The 16,716-nt window shown below is 39.8% G+C and overlaps 1 protein-coding gene across 1 annotated transcript in view; it reads left to right on the forward strand.

Annotated features, from left to right (window-relative positions):
- Nucleotides 1-16,711, forward strand: part of NPC1 (NPC intracellular cholesterol transporter 1) — a 28,708-nt gene extending 11,997 nt beyond the window's left edge. The window contains exons 7-25 of the mRNA XM_050892772.1: nucleotides 1,636-1,712; nucleotides 2,377-2,747; nucleotides 3,116-3,342; nucleotides 3,910-4,010; nucleotides 4,980-5,082; nucleotides 6,074-6,263; nucleotides 6,677-6,859; nucleotides 7,594-7,708; nucleotides 8,535-8,662; nucleotides 8,752-8,892; nucleotides 9,474-9,563; nucleotides 9,677-9,867; nucleotides 10,663-10,778; nucleotides 11,353-11,482; nucleotides 11,907-12,107; nucleotides 12,997-13,228; nucleotides 14,333-14,446; nucleotides 15,244-15,406; nucleotides 16,083-16,711. Coding sequence (XP_050748729.1) covers nucleotides 1,636-1,712; nucleotides 2,377-2,747; nucleotides 3,116-3,342; nucleotides 3,910-4,010; nucleotides 4,980-5,082; nucleotides 6,074-6,263; nucleotides 6,677-6,859; nucleotides 7,594-7,708; nucleotides 8,535-8,662; nucleotides 8,752-8,892; nucleotides 9,474-9,563; nucleotides 9,677-9,867; nucleotides 10,663-10,778; nucleotides 11,353-11,482; nucleotides 11,907-12,107; nucleotides 12,997-13,228; nucleotides 14,333-14,446; nucleotides 15,244-15,406; nucleotides 16,083-16,165 — 2,956 coding nt within the window. The 3' untranslated portion in view covers nucleotides 16,166-16,711. The remainder of the gene's footprint in view (nucleotides 1-1,635; nucleotides 1,713-2,376; nucleotides 2,748-3,115; nucleotides 3,343-3,909; nucleotides 4,011-4,979; nucleotides 5,083-6,073; nucleotides 6,264-6,676; nucleotides 6,860-7,593; nucleotides 7,709-8,534; nucleotides 8,663-8,751; nucleotides 8,893-9,473; nucleotides 9,564-9,676; nucleotides 9,868-10,662; nucleotides 10,779-11,352; nucleotides 11,483-11,906; nucleotides 12,108-12,996; nucleotides 13,229-14,332; nucleotides 14,447-15,243; nucleotides 15,407-16,082) is intronic.
- Nucleotides 16,712-16,716: the final 5 nt, after the last annotated feature.

Genomic DNA, 16,716 nt, shown 5'->3' on the forward strand with positions numbered 1-16,716 from the left:
CGTTAAGCCTTTGTGGTAAAGAGTGAAGTTTCAGTTCAACTGTGTGTGTTCTTGGATGGCGTGCATTAAGATGCCAGAGCACTGCCTTCCAGGAACAGTGAACTGCCTTCATACTCAAATGTCAAACTTCTCTGGAAGCAGTGGGGTTCTACAATGCTTAAGACTAGGTCAATACACTAATAAACTAATATCTTGGAGAATCCATATCACTAAGTAAAAATGCAGTCCTGTTCTCTTCCTCAGATCACTTGTTCCTTAAGTTGTCATTGGAATGAGCTGGAAAATTCCAGTGATGGAGAAGCCTGTTTACCGCATGCAGTGTTTCATTAAAACATCCATTACTTCTGGCTGTTGTCACGTGTGCAACAAAGTGTTTAACACACCATACTTTGCCAAGAGATGTGGCTGAGGGGGAAAGAATCACTAAAAGTTTGACTTAAAGACAATGGAATTGTAGGAACTCAATTCAGGATCATTGGGAGAGAGCAAGATCCAATATTGGCAGCCACATGCAATCATAACATAGTTTTTCTGCAGACTAATACTTGTAACAAAACAATCACTGCCCTATTTCAAATTAAGTCATGAATACTTTTCCTTAGTCTCCTGTTTTGGAAAAAAAAAAAAAACAAAACACAAAAGCTGAGCTTCCAGTAATTACAGCATTTTGTGAAGTAAGGGGCAGTGAGGCAGCTTCTCTGTGCTATGTGATACTTGCTAGTAAAGTGCACAAGTAGCTGTAGCTATAAATGCTTTGGTGTAGGTGTGCTAGCAATCCAGAGCAGTGGAAATATATTAATATTTCTCAATAGCATTTTCCAGAGGCTTCCACTATCTAATGTCCTTAAGTATGGTGGTACTTTTCAGTGCAGCTTTAATATTGTTCAACTATGACCAGGGATCTGAAATTGCTGTATAATAAGAATTAAATCTGTGTGGAAAAGGATAGTGGGTACAACAAACTTATGACATGCTCAGCAGCCTTATCTTACTGGGCAACATGCATAGTAAATGACATGAAATGGTAAGGGTGTTTGAGATGTCTGGTTCATAGCCCAAAATATCCTGCCATAGTTGGAGGTCTGATTAGATTACCATGATGAGGCTGTTGAACTTATCTCCTGCTCTGGGTATCGGGAATGAGTATAAGTAATATAGGTCTATCATAAGTGTTCTGTGCTATAACTTGCCTGTCTTCAGGACAGGAAGAAAGTACCTTATTTTCCTTTTTCCTCACTTCCCATTTCTTCAGGCTAAGTAGGTGTAACGTAAGCAGTTTGGCTAATGAAGTAAAGTATTTCTAATGTAGAGATCTCTTGCAAATGTTATCACTCAAGTTATGATCAATTTAAAGAGATTCTCTGTGCCGTTAATGCTACTGATCTAAATATGCATAAAGAACGTGTGCTTGATCCAAGCTGGAAAAGTTTAAGACAGCTGACATGGCCATAAGTTGTTCCAAAGGATCATAAAGCTGGAGATTGGTGGTGGGTGTAGGGGGAACATGGGTCATATAGATTCTGGAGGAGTCAAATATCTCTCAAATTTATTACTAGCATTGGACTCTTCTTACTGTACAAACCCCCAAAAATACCTTTTTGGGGGAGCAGGGTAACATAGCTTTTTGTCTTGCAGGAGGCGGCACTTTGTCTCAGAGTACACACCAATTGACAGCAATGTAGCCTTTTCTGTGAATTCCCGTCGTGACAATGGTATGTCTTGGATAAGAGTAATAGATCTATTAGAAACTCACCTTAAGTGTATCCCCTTCCTGTGGATGGGCTCTGGAATTCTAGCTTTGTTAGGCCATATAGTCCATTCTTACAGGGCTTTATTTCAGTCTTTTGGCCAGTATCTCTTTTTTTAGAGAAGTACTTAACCCTATTTTGCTGGATGCTGAAAGCCCTAGGTGCACAGTTTATGTATCTAGCTGTGCTAATAGGAAGTTCTGGAGTGCTTTGTAGCTGGGGGTGGAGAGGGCAACATGATGCCAAAATCAATTTGATCATGTTCTGACCCATCCATGTATCCATTCAAAGCATGCCATGAAAGAACTGTAGCTTAATTTGTGTAGCAGCTGAGGCAGCTCATTTTAATGCTTATGTATCTTTTAGCTACTTCCTGCCTTTATTTGCTGTGCCTACTGCTGTCAAAGACAATCTTAAATTAGAAGGGGCAGTGTCAGGTACAAGCTGGTTTCTGCCCCCTTGACCTCAGTCAAGGATTGGTCCTTGGGTCTGACCATCAGTGTAGACAAGCTTCTGGTGCTTACTACAAACAGAGCTAGAATAAAATTTCATCTTTTCTAGTGGACTTCAAGAAAATGCTGCCTAACTGACTTCTCAAATATTTAGTGTTTAATTCTTGCTTTTACAGGGAAAATTACCTGTGGTGAAAGGCTTGGTGAAAGATTTGAGAATGGTCTAAGGATGACATTCACATCATGGGGGGCTTTCTGTGTTAGAAATCCACGTCCTGTTATCCTCTTCTCTGTGGTCTTCATTGCGATGTGCTGCTCAGGCTTCGTATATGTTAAAGCAACTACAAACCCTGTAGATCTCTGGTCAGCCCCAAACAGCCAAGCTCGCAAGGAGAAGGAGTACTTTGACACACACTTTGGACCTTTCTTTCGTACTGAACAACTTATTATTCAAGCGCCAAACACCCATCCAGACACCTATTCGCCTTACCCATCAGGAGCAGATACACCTTTTGGGCCTCCACTTACCAAAGCGATTCTCCATCAGGTAATTGGGACTTTCCAAGAGCAAAGACCAAAACATACCTAACAGGTATAACCATATAGAGTCGGCTTCCATCTGTAATGCCATGTGTCCATCAAAACAATCACTAGATACTCATATTAAAAATCCTAGCCTTACTATAAAAGCTCTTTGCTGAAAACCTTTCTGTTAGAGGTAGACTTGCAAGCTAAGTCCCAGTAAGTATTCTTAGTGTGAACACAGAAATAATAGGTTTAGTAATGTGCTTCTATTGACATGTGCCACTGTCTCTGGAAACTTACAGGAATATAGCATGCATTTAGGTCCTGTCTTGCAAGGGAAATGTTTCTTGTGCTGCTCTTAAACTATGGTTTGGTTTGTTTTTTTCCAAGGTACTGGATTTGCAGGATGCTATTGTCAACATAACTGCTTCTTTTGACAATGAGACTGTAATGCTGAAAGACATTTGTCTGGCTCCTCTTGCTCCCTACAACAACAACTGCACTATACTGAGTGTACTCAACTACTTTCAGAACAGTCATTCTGTTCTAGATCACACTATTGGGGACGAGTTCTTTGTCTATGCTGACTACCACACTCACTTCTTATACTGTGTTCGGTAAGCAGTACAATTACATGGGGGGGGGGTTCCAAACTATAGGCAAACTAGGTCTTTGTCTTGCTGGCAAACAAAACTAGCTAGTTCTCACTGCCCCCTTGAACCTTTTCTTACCCCTTTTTAAACTCACAATACCATGTGGAACTGCAGATTAATATAGGTTGCTTGTGTTTCTGTGTCTTAGTACTTCAGCAGGAGTTACACTTTAATCAGGTTTCTAGTTAAGCTTGGTTTGATGCAGATACTGGCTCTGGTTTACCTTAAACACATTTCAGACACTTCTGAGAAGTAGAGTTCTGTAACAGAAGACAGCTTCTAAGCTTTCACTTCAGTTTATAGTTCAGTTGGGTAGAAGCTACTCCTTGTCTCAGAAGCTATAAGGAAGACACCATTAAAACTGTATTCAAATTCAAAGCAAATATAGCACGAGGGCAATGTATCACTAGCAGTGTTATCTCAGTTCTCTTGATAATCAGTTATAACACAACAGCTTTTTACTTTTGTCCTGTGGTGCTATGCCTCCGTTGTCAAGCAGAAGCTAACAATTATTGCTGGTGGTCTCTTTAGGGCTCCAGCATCACTGAATGACACAAGCTTGCTTCACGATCCCTGCTTAGGAACATTTGGTGGACCTGTATTTCCATGGCTGGTGTTGGGAGGATATGATGGTAGGTGACAAAACAGTATTGCAGTTTAAGTCTTGAGAGTACATACTTGTGTGCTGTCTTTTGGCACTAAAGGTGCATTCTCATTTAACAGAGATGTTTAAATGCACTCCAGAGAAACTGGAGGTTTGTTAAACTTCCAGTAAGTAAGGATATTTTAAATAACTTTTCAGTAGAACAGTGCTGAGATTGGAGGCAGACTACTCTGGAAGTGCAAAATGCAAGCAGTCCGTTACTAGAACATATTTGTCCTGTTGACAAGTATGCAAATGTTCAGTCTGCTTTGGGCCTGCTAAAGGATCTCTAGTTTCTGGAGGCTAGATAAACACATGAAGTATCTCAAGTTGACATGCTGGGATGTGCATGTATTTTGCTTTTGAGTTAGAATAAAGTTTTGTCACTGATCTGACAAAGCAGTTAAAAATAGATTAAGGTGTTCACAAAGGAAATCCTTCCATAATTATTCTGAAGCCAGCATTTTGTTCAAGCAATTTATTCAATTAAACATAACTTGATAGAAACATCAACACAAATGTATTAGAACAGCCTTTGAAGGCAAGCACCTCTTGATTCAACTGTAGGGTTTTTGTACTTGCTTTGGGTAAAATCTAAGTACGCAAGAGGCACGGTGTTTAGGAAACCGCATCCTGTTTCTCATTACATGGAAAATCATAAGCACTGGTTATATAGTAGCCCCTTGTCTAACCATGCAGCAATTTAATGTGGGGGTGCCATGAACATGGTAAATAATGAATAATTACTTTTGAATACAATCTGAAGTGCTTATCAGCTTCTATTCTTAGTTCAGTAGTGTGTTTGAGAACTCAGTGTTGTTAAACAGATTGCATTTAATGGAGTTGTAGGGATGGAATTGCTTTGGACAATACTCATTTTAAACTTAAATGTACCTGCCTATACTGGAATGTAAGCTCCATTTCATAATGCCTGACAACTTTTTTTCCTACTCTATAGATGATAACTATAATAATGCTACAGCTCTTGTTATTACTTTTCCTGTCAACAACTACTACAATGACTCAAGAAAGCTAATGAAAGCCTTGGCATGGGAAAAAGAGTAAGTAGGCTTCCTGTATTCTGAAATGCATACCTTACTTAAAGCAGCTTTAAATGTAGATACATGAAAAACACCTGTACTGTACTGACAGTTTCTCAGTATAACTACAGAGATGTTTTGAGAGGCAGCAAAACTGATTAAGGACAGACTATACTGGTCATAAGACTTTCACTTTTTCTGGCATACTTCATTTGCTTTGAGGAGATAGGTTCTAGTCTTGTTAGTGACCATCTAGTCCAGTAGTACTTGCTGATAAGTAACTTTAGAAAGGATTTGATATATTTTACTTTGGCTACAATTACACAGGTAGACTCTTCAATCTATTGGACCGTTAACCACCAGTGGAAAGGTCCAGCATTATCCTGTAATTCTTAAACTTTAATTTTTAAAAACATCTTCCAGATAAGAATCTAAAGCTTTCATCCCCTTCACCATCTTGAAGAGCTGATGTTGGCTTACACAGGCCAACTGCTCTGGCTAACAGTTCAGATAAAAACTACTGTACTAGAAAGTCTGAGACTAAGTAAAAGTATAACTAGCATCTGCCTGTCACAAGCACCTCTCTTCAGTTACGGGAACTGAAATAAGGGCTAATAAATTGTTTAAGTACTGAAGTAAGGGCTAATAAATTGTTTAAGTACTGTAAGGAAGCTGCAGTCATATTTCATGTCTGTACTTCTAGGTCTAACTTTGAGGAAAATTGCACTTACGCTTTGAAATAGCTTATGCAAGATATCTGGTTGTCCCCAAACTCTGGAGAGAACATGGAAAGTATTTCAGCATGGCGTATTTCTAGTGCTTGGAGTAGAGTTCTAGGGATGTGTAGCCAGCACCCCTCTCTTAAAAATGAGGAAGGTCCCTCAAAGTACTGTCTGGCCACAGTGTACTCTTGTACCACATGGATGATTTAATTTGCCTTCAACAGACTTCCAAGTATTTCTAATACAAGATGTTTTATCCTTTAAAGTGTGACTGACTTTTTTTTTTTTAGGTTTATTAACTTTTTGAAGAACTATGATAATCCAAACTTAACTATATCATTTTCTGCTGAACGGAGTATTGAAGATGAAATCAATCGCGAAAGCAATAGTGATGTTGGCACTGTGTTGATAAGCTATATGGTAATGTTTGTGTACATCTCCATAGCTTTGGGACATATCCAGAGCTGTAGAAGACTGCTGGTACGTATATAGTTCTCACTGCTATAAACACTGAAGCTGCAGCTTGCTGACTAGTTTTTCTCAGCTTTAAGTGACTTAAATATTTTTGCAGAATGCTCATATTCAATCTTGTCTTAAAGCATTGAGTCCTCCTTGGGCAGGAGCTAGGGGGAGCATTGTCCTTCTTGTCATACTTGACAATTCATGTATGCTTCATAGCCTCAGCTAAGTCTATTTTCACTTGAAATGTGCAGTTAACTTGAGCTTTAAGGCTTGTAGCTTCAAGGGTTTTTTTATATATCTGGATCTTCAAAAGAACCAGAAAAGTAAGCTTTCTACTAACTACACTAAATGTAAGAATGTTTTTTACCTTTGCTATAATCTGTCCTGTGTGATGATGCTGGTTTGGTTGACAGTCATTACAACCTTTTTAGGTGGATTCAAAGATCTCCCTGGGCATTGCAGGCATCCTGATTGTACTGAGCTCAGTGGCATGTTCTGTAGGCATTTTCAGCTACTTTGGAATCCCACTGACACTGATTGTGATAGAAGTAATTCCCTTCTTGGTGCTGGCTATTGGGGTGGACAACATTTTCATTATAGTCCAGACACTTCAGGTATGTATTCCTTCATACAGACTTTTCTAAATGTGCCTGTTATCTTTGAAGGCTATTAACTTGGAGCAGAAGGTCTTCTGCATTCCAGTGCGCAGCCCAGTCTGAGCAGCTCTGGACTCTCACAGGGTATCTAGTGGTCTTGAAGAGAGCCAAGACTATATGTACATTCCTCCCCCCACCCCCCAAAAAAACCCCAAAACATCTGCTTTTTCCTCCTGGTGGTTGATATCAAGCTCATTTAACATAATTTCTGGTCTGCATACTAGTGATGTACAAATGAATAATATTTTTAACATCCTTCTCTGGTAGTTGTGGAACTTGGCTGCTATTTTGATCACTTGTAACTTTAGTGTATTGTGAGCAGTAATCATGGACTAAACTACATGCTTCAGACCAGGGACTTCTGACACTAAGTCTTAGTGGGCAATTAGCTTCCTAATTTGACAGGCTCAATAACCCACTGAAACTGGCACTGCCTCTGGCAAGTGTGTGGTTTTGGCTGAAGTACTGAACTTAGTACTGTATTTTAAGTTTGAAGCAAGGCAACAGGAGGTTTGCATGCTGCTTTTGTATTAGAGAATCTCTGCTTTTTGTATCTAACTCATGTTAATGCAGTGAAAATGATAAAAGATAGTTTTGGATGTTTGAAAGTTTTTGTTGGTTTTTTTAGCCATATGAAAGCACTTTCTAAATTGTATGATTCCTAATTATAATAAATTATTGCCTTAAAACAGAGAGATGAGTGCCTTCAGGGTGAAACTCTGGATAAACAGATTGGCAGAGTCTTGGGAGATGTGGCACCCAGTATGTTTCTCTCATCTTTTTCGGAGACTGTGGCATTCTTTCTTGGTAAGACTTCTTTAGTATTTGAAGATATTTGCCTTATCATACCTGCGTCTTGCAAGAATAAATGCAAAACTAGAATATAAAAACAAAGCAAGAATTTGTGGAGGAAGTTTAGCTTAGTTGTTCGTTGCTATAATCAAGTTTAACTTGACGTCTGCTGAGGATAGGCATTGTAGTGTTTTAAGAGACTGGCACAGTTAAAAAGATGTAATTCTGAATCTGTCAAGCTCTTCAGCTTGAAAGGCTGGAGCTTTTTACTGATTTGTAGTGACTGACAAGTCTAAATTTACCTTAGTAATATATCAAATATCAGGGTGTACTAGCTCCTACATTGCATTCAGTCATCTTGCCACTGCTTGGAAAAATGCCCCTATGACAGATTATGTTTGAGGCTCACTCTTACAGTATGTGTTAGAGGCATATCTTATGTTGTTACCCTTCAAGTATAAATTGGCCTTCTTTCATAATGAACTTGTTTACTTGGAGTGTAATTTGCTGTTGGTTCAACTTGCATTGAGTGGCTTAATATTGAAGCAAGATCTTGCTTGACAGCAGTCCTTAACTACCCTCTTATGCAGCCTGCACAAGACTAGTAACTTTGGAATTGAGAAGTGTGTTAAAGCTAGTCACTTGTTCGACAGCATCAAGGCTGTGCAGAGAGGTCAAAGACAGCAGTCATAGCCAGGCTCATATCAGCTGTTTTCTTTACTCTGAAGAGAAAGGCTCTTTGTCCTGCTAACACTTAAATTGGATATCTGTCTAGAAAATGCTCATGCATTTCTAGGAGAAGGGAGCTTGCTTGTTTAACAAACTGGGTCACTTCCTTCAGGGACACTGTCTACGATGCCAGCGGTTCGCACATTCTCCCTTTTTGCTGGAATGGCTGTGCTCATAGACTTTATTCTTCAAGTCACTTGCTTTGTAAGTCTCCTGGGCTTGGATATTAAGCGTCAAGAGGTGAGTATAAATGCACCTGTAACTGCAGTGTAATACAGATGGCATCTTCTGCAGAACTGTACTAAATCTGGCATTTAATCAATTTTCAGAGGAATAGACTGGATATTCTGTGTTGCATCAAAAGCAATGAAGAAATGAGTGGAGTCCAACGTTCTGAGAACATCTTATTTCTGTTCTTCAAAAATCTATATTCTCCATATCTGCTTAAGGATTGGATGAGACCAATAGTAGTATGTATACTCTGTTTACAGTAAGCAGTCATCTAAACTTGAGCAAAAGTGTAGTGAGCCTGAAGGTCTTGTACTGAAGAAAATCTTCAAAACAGTGAAACAAACGAAGCTTCTAGGATTTTTGCTTTCAGCATTAGTTATTGGCATAAGCTTTTGTAACTGCAAGAGTATTTGTAGTAAATAAGAGACTTGACCTTGGATTGTCCAAGGCCCAGATTTAAGAGTTGCATTGCTGACAAGCAAATCGCTTTGGGCATATGTCAAAAATCAGCACATGTTGGCTCCTACACTGCATTAATCTAGAGTAGTGTTGCTGAATCCGTGATTCAGTTTGAGGTTACTGTGCTTATTTACAGAAGGTGTTTGGCATATCTTTCACTGCTGCCTTCTAAGTATAAATTTTCCCTTATGGCTCCAAAGGGAACTCTGAGTAGCTAGGTTTTACTACCACTGTTGTACTAAGCCTGGGTAGCATACTTAAACTAGAACCTCTTTGCATGGTTCCTATTAACTTAGTAAATTACTTCTGTTGCTTGTTGTTTCTGTGCAGTTCTCACTTCCATGAATTTGCTTTTTTGCAGATAGCAGTGTTTGTGGGTGTTCTGTCATTCAGTACAGCAGTTATGCACAATGTAGAGATCGGACTGGATCAGTCTCTCTCAATGCCAGATGTAAGTCTTAAGATCATGTCACTCTTCAGCAATTTGCAGCTGAATTGAAACCTTGATACCTTGTTGTGCTACCTCACCATTACGTAATAGTAACTCAAAACTTTCCCTTTAAGGACTCCTATGTAATGGATTACTTCAGCCAGCTCGGCAAGTACCTGCATGCAGGTCCTCCTGTCTACTTCGTCCTAGAAGAAGGGCACAACTACACCTCTTTGGAAGGGCAGAACATGGTGTGTGGTGGAATGGGATGTAATAATGATTCACTTGTCCAGCAAGTCTTCAATGCTGCAGAAATTGGTAGCTAGTAAGTCTTTTGATGCTTTTCTCTGCATAGTTGCATGGAAGAGATGTAGCTGACCAGTGTGTCCTTTTAATTTAGTTCAGGTTCAGCTGTTGATTGTACAACTGACACTCTATTGTACTTGCTTTATACTGTGGTTTGGGGAGGGGAGGGGAAGGGAAGAAGCTGTGGCAATCTCCTAGAATCAGGATAAAAACTGCCTGGACTGGTGGGATATATTGATGTACTTGGGTTTGGAAAAGGGGCTTGATCCTTCAAGGAATCTGGGAATGGTAGGAAGAAAAGCTCATGAAAACCTCTCGGTATGGTTAAGCTCTCTTGGAAGGTGACTTGCAGGCTCAGCTTCTAAACTCGGTGGATAAACTAGCCTAACCTAGTAAGGCTAAGCAGGAATTGTATCTGGAGTTCAGTTGCTAACAATTGAAGAAAGTCTCTTCCTGATTCTTTCCACTGCAGTTCAGTGGTTTTACTTCAGCCTAACTGAAGGAGGAGCCTTGCTTAAACTGAGGCAACGATATCTGGAATAGGATGGGGCATAGAGTGGGCAGGGGAATGGAAAGCTGAGCTTGGCAGTGGAACTTGAATGCCGGGAAGAAGCTCCTGCTGTTTGCTAGCTGCAGTACGAGGAGAAAGACTGGCTCTTGATGGGGTACTGGAGCAGGGGACAACATGGAGAGCTAAGTAGCTTAGACCAGAATGAATTGACATGGTGTCAGTCAGCACTGGAGAGATCAAGGGATGTGTTCTGGAATGAAACATAAAATTACTGATGATGGATATGTTACATTATTTTATTAGCACAAGGATAGGCTATGCCCCATCATCCTGGATTGATGACTACTTTGACTGGGTGAAGCCACAGTCATCCTGTTGCAGAGTCTACAATACCACTGGACAGTTTTGCAATGCTTCAGGTATTAGCACCCATCTTGTTGCTAGGGGATTAGCTTGGTTTATAAGTTTCACATACAAAACATTTTATTGTGGTATGAGTCAGGTGAATAGCTTTTCTTACTGTGAGCAGGCGCCTTTTGAGTTGCCCTCTAGTTTGAACTGCTGTTTGTGTGAATGTAAACATTCTGCTGGAATGCTGCAGGTTGAAGACAGCCTGCCTAGACAGCCAATGTAATGACTGTTCCAAAAATAACTTGTTATAAAAAAATTTTGATCTGTCTGCTGGTTTCGTTAGAGCACACAAACTTAGTGCTCTGTTTTTGTTTGGGTCCTTCAGTTTGGTGTAATTCTCATTGGGCTTAATGTAGATAGTGCACAAGTAACTGAGTGTTCTGGTAGCCCTTGCCTTAGTAGTAATAAATAAAAAATAAAGGACTACAAATTTTATACAGAATTTCAGGGCTGATCAGTTATTTCATCAGTGAAAATGCTTTTTATGGAATTGTATCCTGTAACTTCTGACATGCAATGCTACTAGTGTTATGACAAAGAATACTTGATCCTGTAGCTGACCTTCTTCCTGTGTTTCTTCAGTCACCGATCCATCCTGCACTCGTTGTCGACCACTGACTCAAGAAGGCAAGCAGAGACCACAGGGCGAAGACTTCATGAAGTTTTTGCCCATGTTCCTATTGGACAACCCTAATCCTAAATGTGGCAAAGGGTAAGAGCCATATTCTATATATCTTGCTTAGACCAATAGGTCAAAGAAACTTGTCTGGAAGTGTGATTTTTTTTTTTTTTTTTAATTTTTTTTTTAAATGTCTGCAAGGTTAGATATCTAATGTCCTTCTAAAAGTCATACAAACATTGACATCTCACCTGTTCTATAGTATTTTCTGAAACAAAACTGGGAAAACAAGTGCATCATCAACTAAATGGAACAGCAGCTTTCCCCTGTACAAAGAGAAACAACTTCTATAGTCTGTCTGTTCTAGTATATCCTGTGCAATCTCGAAATGTATTGTGCTCTGAAGCTTTTATCAGTTTTGGAAACTCTTAGAAACAAGATTGTAAGTTATAAAAGCTAATAAATTTGAGTGGTGCTCACTGACATTGACATCTAAAATGTTACTATGTTTATATAGAGGACATGCTGCATATAACTCTGCTGTCAACTTTATAAACAACAAATCTGATGTTGGAGCTACTTATTTTATGACTTACCATACTGTACTGAAAACATCATCTGATTTTATTGATGCTATGAAGAAAGCCCGGGTTATAGCAGATAACATTACTGAAACCATGGGCATCAAAGAGAAGAACTACCGGGTGTTTCCTTACAGGTATGCTTAGATCTTTCTTGCCTCAGTGACAAATACTCCACTTGAGGAACTGAGAAAGGGTACTGGCTAATAACATCTTAGAGACTTGAGTCCTGAGTTTTGTCTAACAGGAGGTAATATAGAGACTCTGGAATGTCTAGTAAAACCACAAAAATACAACTTACATCCACAGGCCTAACTTCTCTTTACTGTGGTTGATAACTAACTTAAATCAAGAAACCTGTCCAAAACCTGTCCTTCACTACAAAGGTAGCTCTGGCTTCAGCTCGGGCACTTCCTAGCTTTCGTAGTAGTGTTTAACCTGCAACTTAAGCAGATATGTTGACCTGGGTTGTTCCAAGCTGTAATGTGAATGTATGGACTTCAAACTTAAGTTATTTAAACTTAAAGCAAAGGCAGCAGTGATGTCAAGTACTGCTTGTCTAATGCTTGCATGATTAACATACTAAAGACTCTGTATAAGAGTAGTAAAATGAAATTGAGTTGGAATTGGTATCTGTACAGCTGAAATACTAATCTCTTTGCTTCAAAGAATCCTGTCCATCCTTATGGTCTCACTGCATAATGAATCAGTTCAGACCCTCTGCAGGAGTTCCTGCAGATACCACAATCGATCTGAGGAACTACCTTCTGGCAACTACTGTAGCTGCTTATATTAAAGTGTGGCAAATACCCTGACTTCCAGATACAGCCTTTATTTGAAGCGTTAGTGAAGAGTTGTCATATCACAGCCAGTGTTCTGTAGGAGTCATTCCACTGATGCTAGGAAGCCAGTCCCTGTCAGTGACTCCTGTAAGGAGGGAACTACTTTATCCTTAGCACAGAAGCTAATCTAATATTAGCATATAGCAAGGAAGATGGCTAACTACAACTTCTCTTCTTTCCACAGTGTGTTTTATGTCTTCTATGAACAATACTTGACAATTGTGCATGATGCTATCTTTAACCTCTGCATCTCCTTGGGATCAATATTTTTGGTGACAACTGTGCTGCTTGGTTTTGAAGTATGGGCTGCTGTTGTAGTTTCAGTAACTATTGCTATGATAATCATCAACATGTTTGGAGTGATGTGGCTCTGGGGCATCAGCTTGAATGCAGTTTCATTAGTAAATCTTGTCATGGTAAGTTAACAAGACATCCCTTTGCTTCTGTTGCCAAGTCTTGAACAGTCTGTGTGTCTTATGTGTATGTTCACGATACTGAGTAGTATTTTGTACTAAACTTTGACAGGCATTTGAACAGTAGTGGAACTATCTTAATACATCTAGGTGGTGTGTAGAAAACAGGTTTATTCTGACAACTAGTCCCAGTACTGATAAGATACAGCAATTGCACTGTAAGCTTTACTGCATCTGGTGGTGGTCTCTTGTGTTCTGCAGCAACAGTTGTATTGCTGCTATATAGGCTAGGTGCTGTTGCACATCAACAGAGGTCGTTCATGCCTAAGGTAAGGATACATAGGTTAGTGTTAAGGCTTCTGCTGTATTTATGTTCTACAGAGTAGATCTGTGATGTGCTAGCACCAGTATTGTTCCTGCATAAATGGATGAAACCACTTGGGCAGAGAGTGCCGTGGTGAAACACTCCAGAACCTGGTAACTAATAGCTGAGTGCTGGAGCTCTGGCTTACCTTGCTCTCTGGAGATTTATTGCAGATCTGAGAAAGTTATGAGAGAGTAAACTGTTGCCCCATGTTACAACTAGGCGTATGTTCATGCAAGTCTGCCTGCTAGGTGAGTCTAAGATTTGCCAACTGTTCAATCAATGTTGTAAATGACTAAACAGCTTGTTTTTAGGATTAAACTAAAGTGTTGTGGTATCAAATCAGCATGTATACTCAGTGTTACTCTAAAGCAATGTTATTGCAGCTAGTATCTGTACACAGATTTTAGTGTTCGGTGTTCACTGCACGCACTGTATTGAAGCCAGCTTTCTTCAGCATCAAGAAACTTTTTGTCCTCCAAAACGATCTCATGTTCCGATTCCTGTTTAATCAGACTAACTGTTCGTTAGTAATGACTGGTGGTAAAATGCCATACAGTACCTGTAACAGCCTCTAGTAATCAAGTAATGCTGAGCTTGTAACTTCCAATGAAATTTTAACCCTGGGAACTGAACACAGCTGCTAGAACCTCTCTAGCCTGCCTGGACTTCTGAGCAGAGACTTTACCATCAAAGTGCGCATCTAAATTATATTTTCATGTATGTTTCTTTTCACTCTCTAGAGTTGTGGTATCGCTGTGGAATTCTGTAGTCATGTGACAAGAGCATTCACTGTTAGTACTAAGGGCAGTAGAGTAGAGCGTGCCGAAGAAGCTCTGTCTCACATGGGCAGTTCAGTAAGTATCTACTGTTTGGGGGGGGGGACAAGTAGCCAAGTTACAACTTTACAGACTATGCCAATATCCTTAAGTCATAAGGATAGCCTTGCTTTTTCTTTTTGGCATACTTGATTAAAGCTCTTAGAGGTCAACCTAGGCTTCTACTAGTAACAGGGGTGATCAAGACTCAATTTTTAATCTGATGTTACTACTACCTAGTAGTAGAGAACAGAGCTAAAAGCTTTAGCTGAACTAGTAGTTTGGATTAACCTTGAATTGTCCCATTAAAGTTTAAGTGCTTCTCTCTTCCACATACTCAGAGGTGACTAGGAAAGGTTATTCTGAATATGGGATGCAATTGAAGCTTTGGGAATGCAAGCAGGGCTCAGTATTTAGGCAGTACTGTCATGTCACTTAAGACTAAGATAAGCAACCTAGATGGGGTTGGAATAGACTGTTCTGGTGATACATGTACTGGACCCAGGTAAGGAACTTCACTGGAATGTGAGTTACTTCAGTAACGGCTTTCATCTGTATCTGCCTGAAGTAAAAATTAAACTAGGTGGTTGTACAGATTAGAGTGGATTTTTAATCATACTGAGCCTGGCCTGTGGTGTCAGGTTCTCGTGGGACCAAGAAGTTGAACTCTTCTCCTGAGTAGGTCTTGGATTTGGTTCTAAGGACTAACAGGTAAGGAGGTATACTGTGTATAGGAGCCTCAAATTACATAAGAATTTTAGCAAATGTTAAATGCTTTAAGCAAATAGACTACATAAAGCCCTACTTATCACTTTAAAACACTTTTTTATTGACAGGTTTTCAGTGGTATCACACTGACCAAATTTGGAGGAATTGTAGTACTGTTTTTTTCCAAATCTCAAATCTTCAAGATATTTTACTTCAGGATGTATCTAGCTATGGTTCTGCTGGGAGCAACACACGGACTAATATTTCTTCCAGTTCTGCTTAGTTACATAGGTAAGATGTGAGAGTCTGCTCTAAAACACACTTCAAACAAATAGCTGGCTACATGGGACCCTTTCTCCCCATAAAAGGGAAAGGATTGCAAGGATAAACAGCAGTACTTGAATGTGCCTCTCTGTCATTCAAGTAGCTGGTCCGTTGGAAAGCAAGGGTTGACTGGTGGCAGTGCAAGCTCGCTGTTACAAGCGTGCTGAACTGAAGCAACCACAGCCTGCCCTGCATGGTCGCACCGTGCTGTTCTTTATGGAGGTGGCTGCCTAGGCCATGTGGCCCAAGACAGCAGCATGATTAATGTCTCTAAAGCTGGGGACAGGATGGTGGGTGGAAGCAACACACCTGCTGTGGGACACTGTTCCTGCATTTGCAGAAGCAGTCTTGCTTTGCAGTAAGGACGGTCCAAATGCTGTCCTCTTGAATTTGGAAATTCATGCTGATGGTGTAGTTCTTAAAAGTAGACTTCAACTGAGCCTTACTAAAGGGGTTACGGCTGATGGGGATTCACCTACTGCCCTTGCTGCTGCTGACAGCTATTAACAGCTGAGTAGAAAGATGTTTCTGAAGTCTCATCAATGTTAAGCTGGACCTAGACAACTAAGGTCATGCATGCTTCTTGATGACTGATCTGCTGTAATGCTGAGACTTTGGAATAACTCTGTTTTCTCTCACTCAGGCCCATCAGTAAATAAAGCTAAAGCTCGTGCTGCACAAGAGAGGACCAGAGGTACAGAACGGGAGAGACTCCTCTACTTCTAGTTTTTAACAGTGTTCAGTGGACTCCATGAACTGTGGCTTATGCCCAGCTCTTCTTAAGAACTGAAGCGCAGCAATGTTCTATGACTATCACACTGTAACCACCACTGACTTGACTCCTGCACAGATTCAACTAGAAGATATCAGCTGCAGCTTTGGAAATAGCTTTAAACTCAGGAAATGCTACGTGTGGCTCATGTAACAGTATTACTAAAACTAGATGTGTTAACAAGATTACTAAAGCACTTCTGTTTTCAAGAGGTTGCATCTTTTTCTTCTAGAAACCTAGACCAGCTGTATTGCGAGTTGAATAGCTTTTTTGTCAGTGAAACTGAGGTGACGTGTATGAGAATGGACTGCTAAACTACTGACACTAATTTTAAATGCAGGTCAATGCAATTTTTGTCTCTATTTTTAGGGGGAAGCCATCACAAGTTGTAATATTTTTAGTACTATTTGCCAAAATGTCTTGTATATACTTTATTATAAAATAGTAATTTTGTAGTTCAAAAATCTACTTAATGCAATAAATTAAGTTTATACATTTCAGTGGA

The sequence above is a fragment of the Gymnogyps californianus genome, chromosome 2 (assembly GCF_018139145.2).
Source record: "Gymnogyps californianus isolate 813 chromosome 2, ASM1813914v2, whole genome shotgun sequence".
In the NCBI taxonomy this organism is placed as follows: Eukaryota; Metazoa; Chordata; class Aves; order Accipitriformes; family Cathartidae; genus Gymnogyps; species Gymnogyps californianus.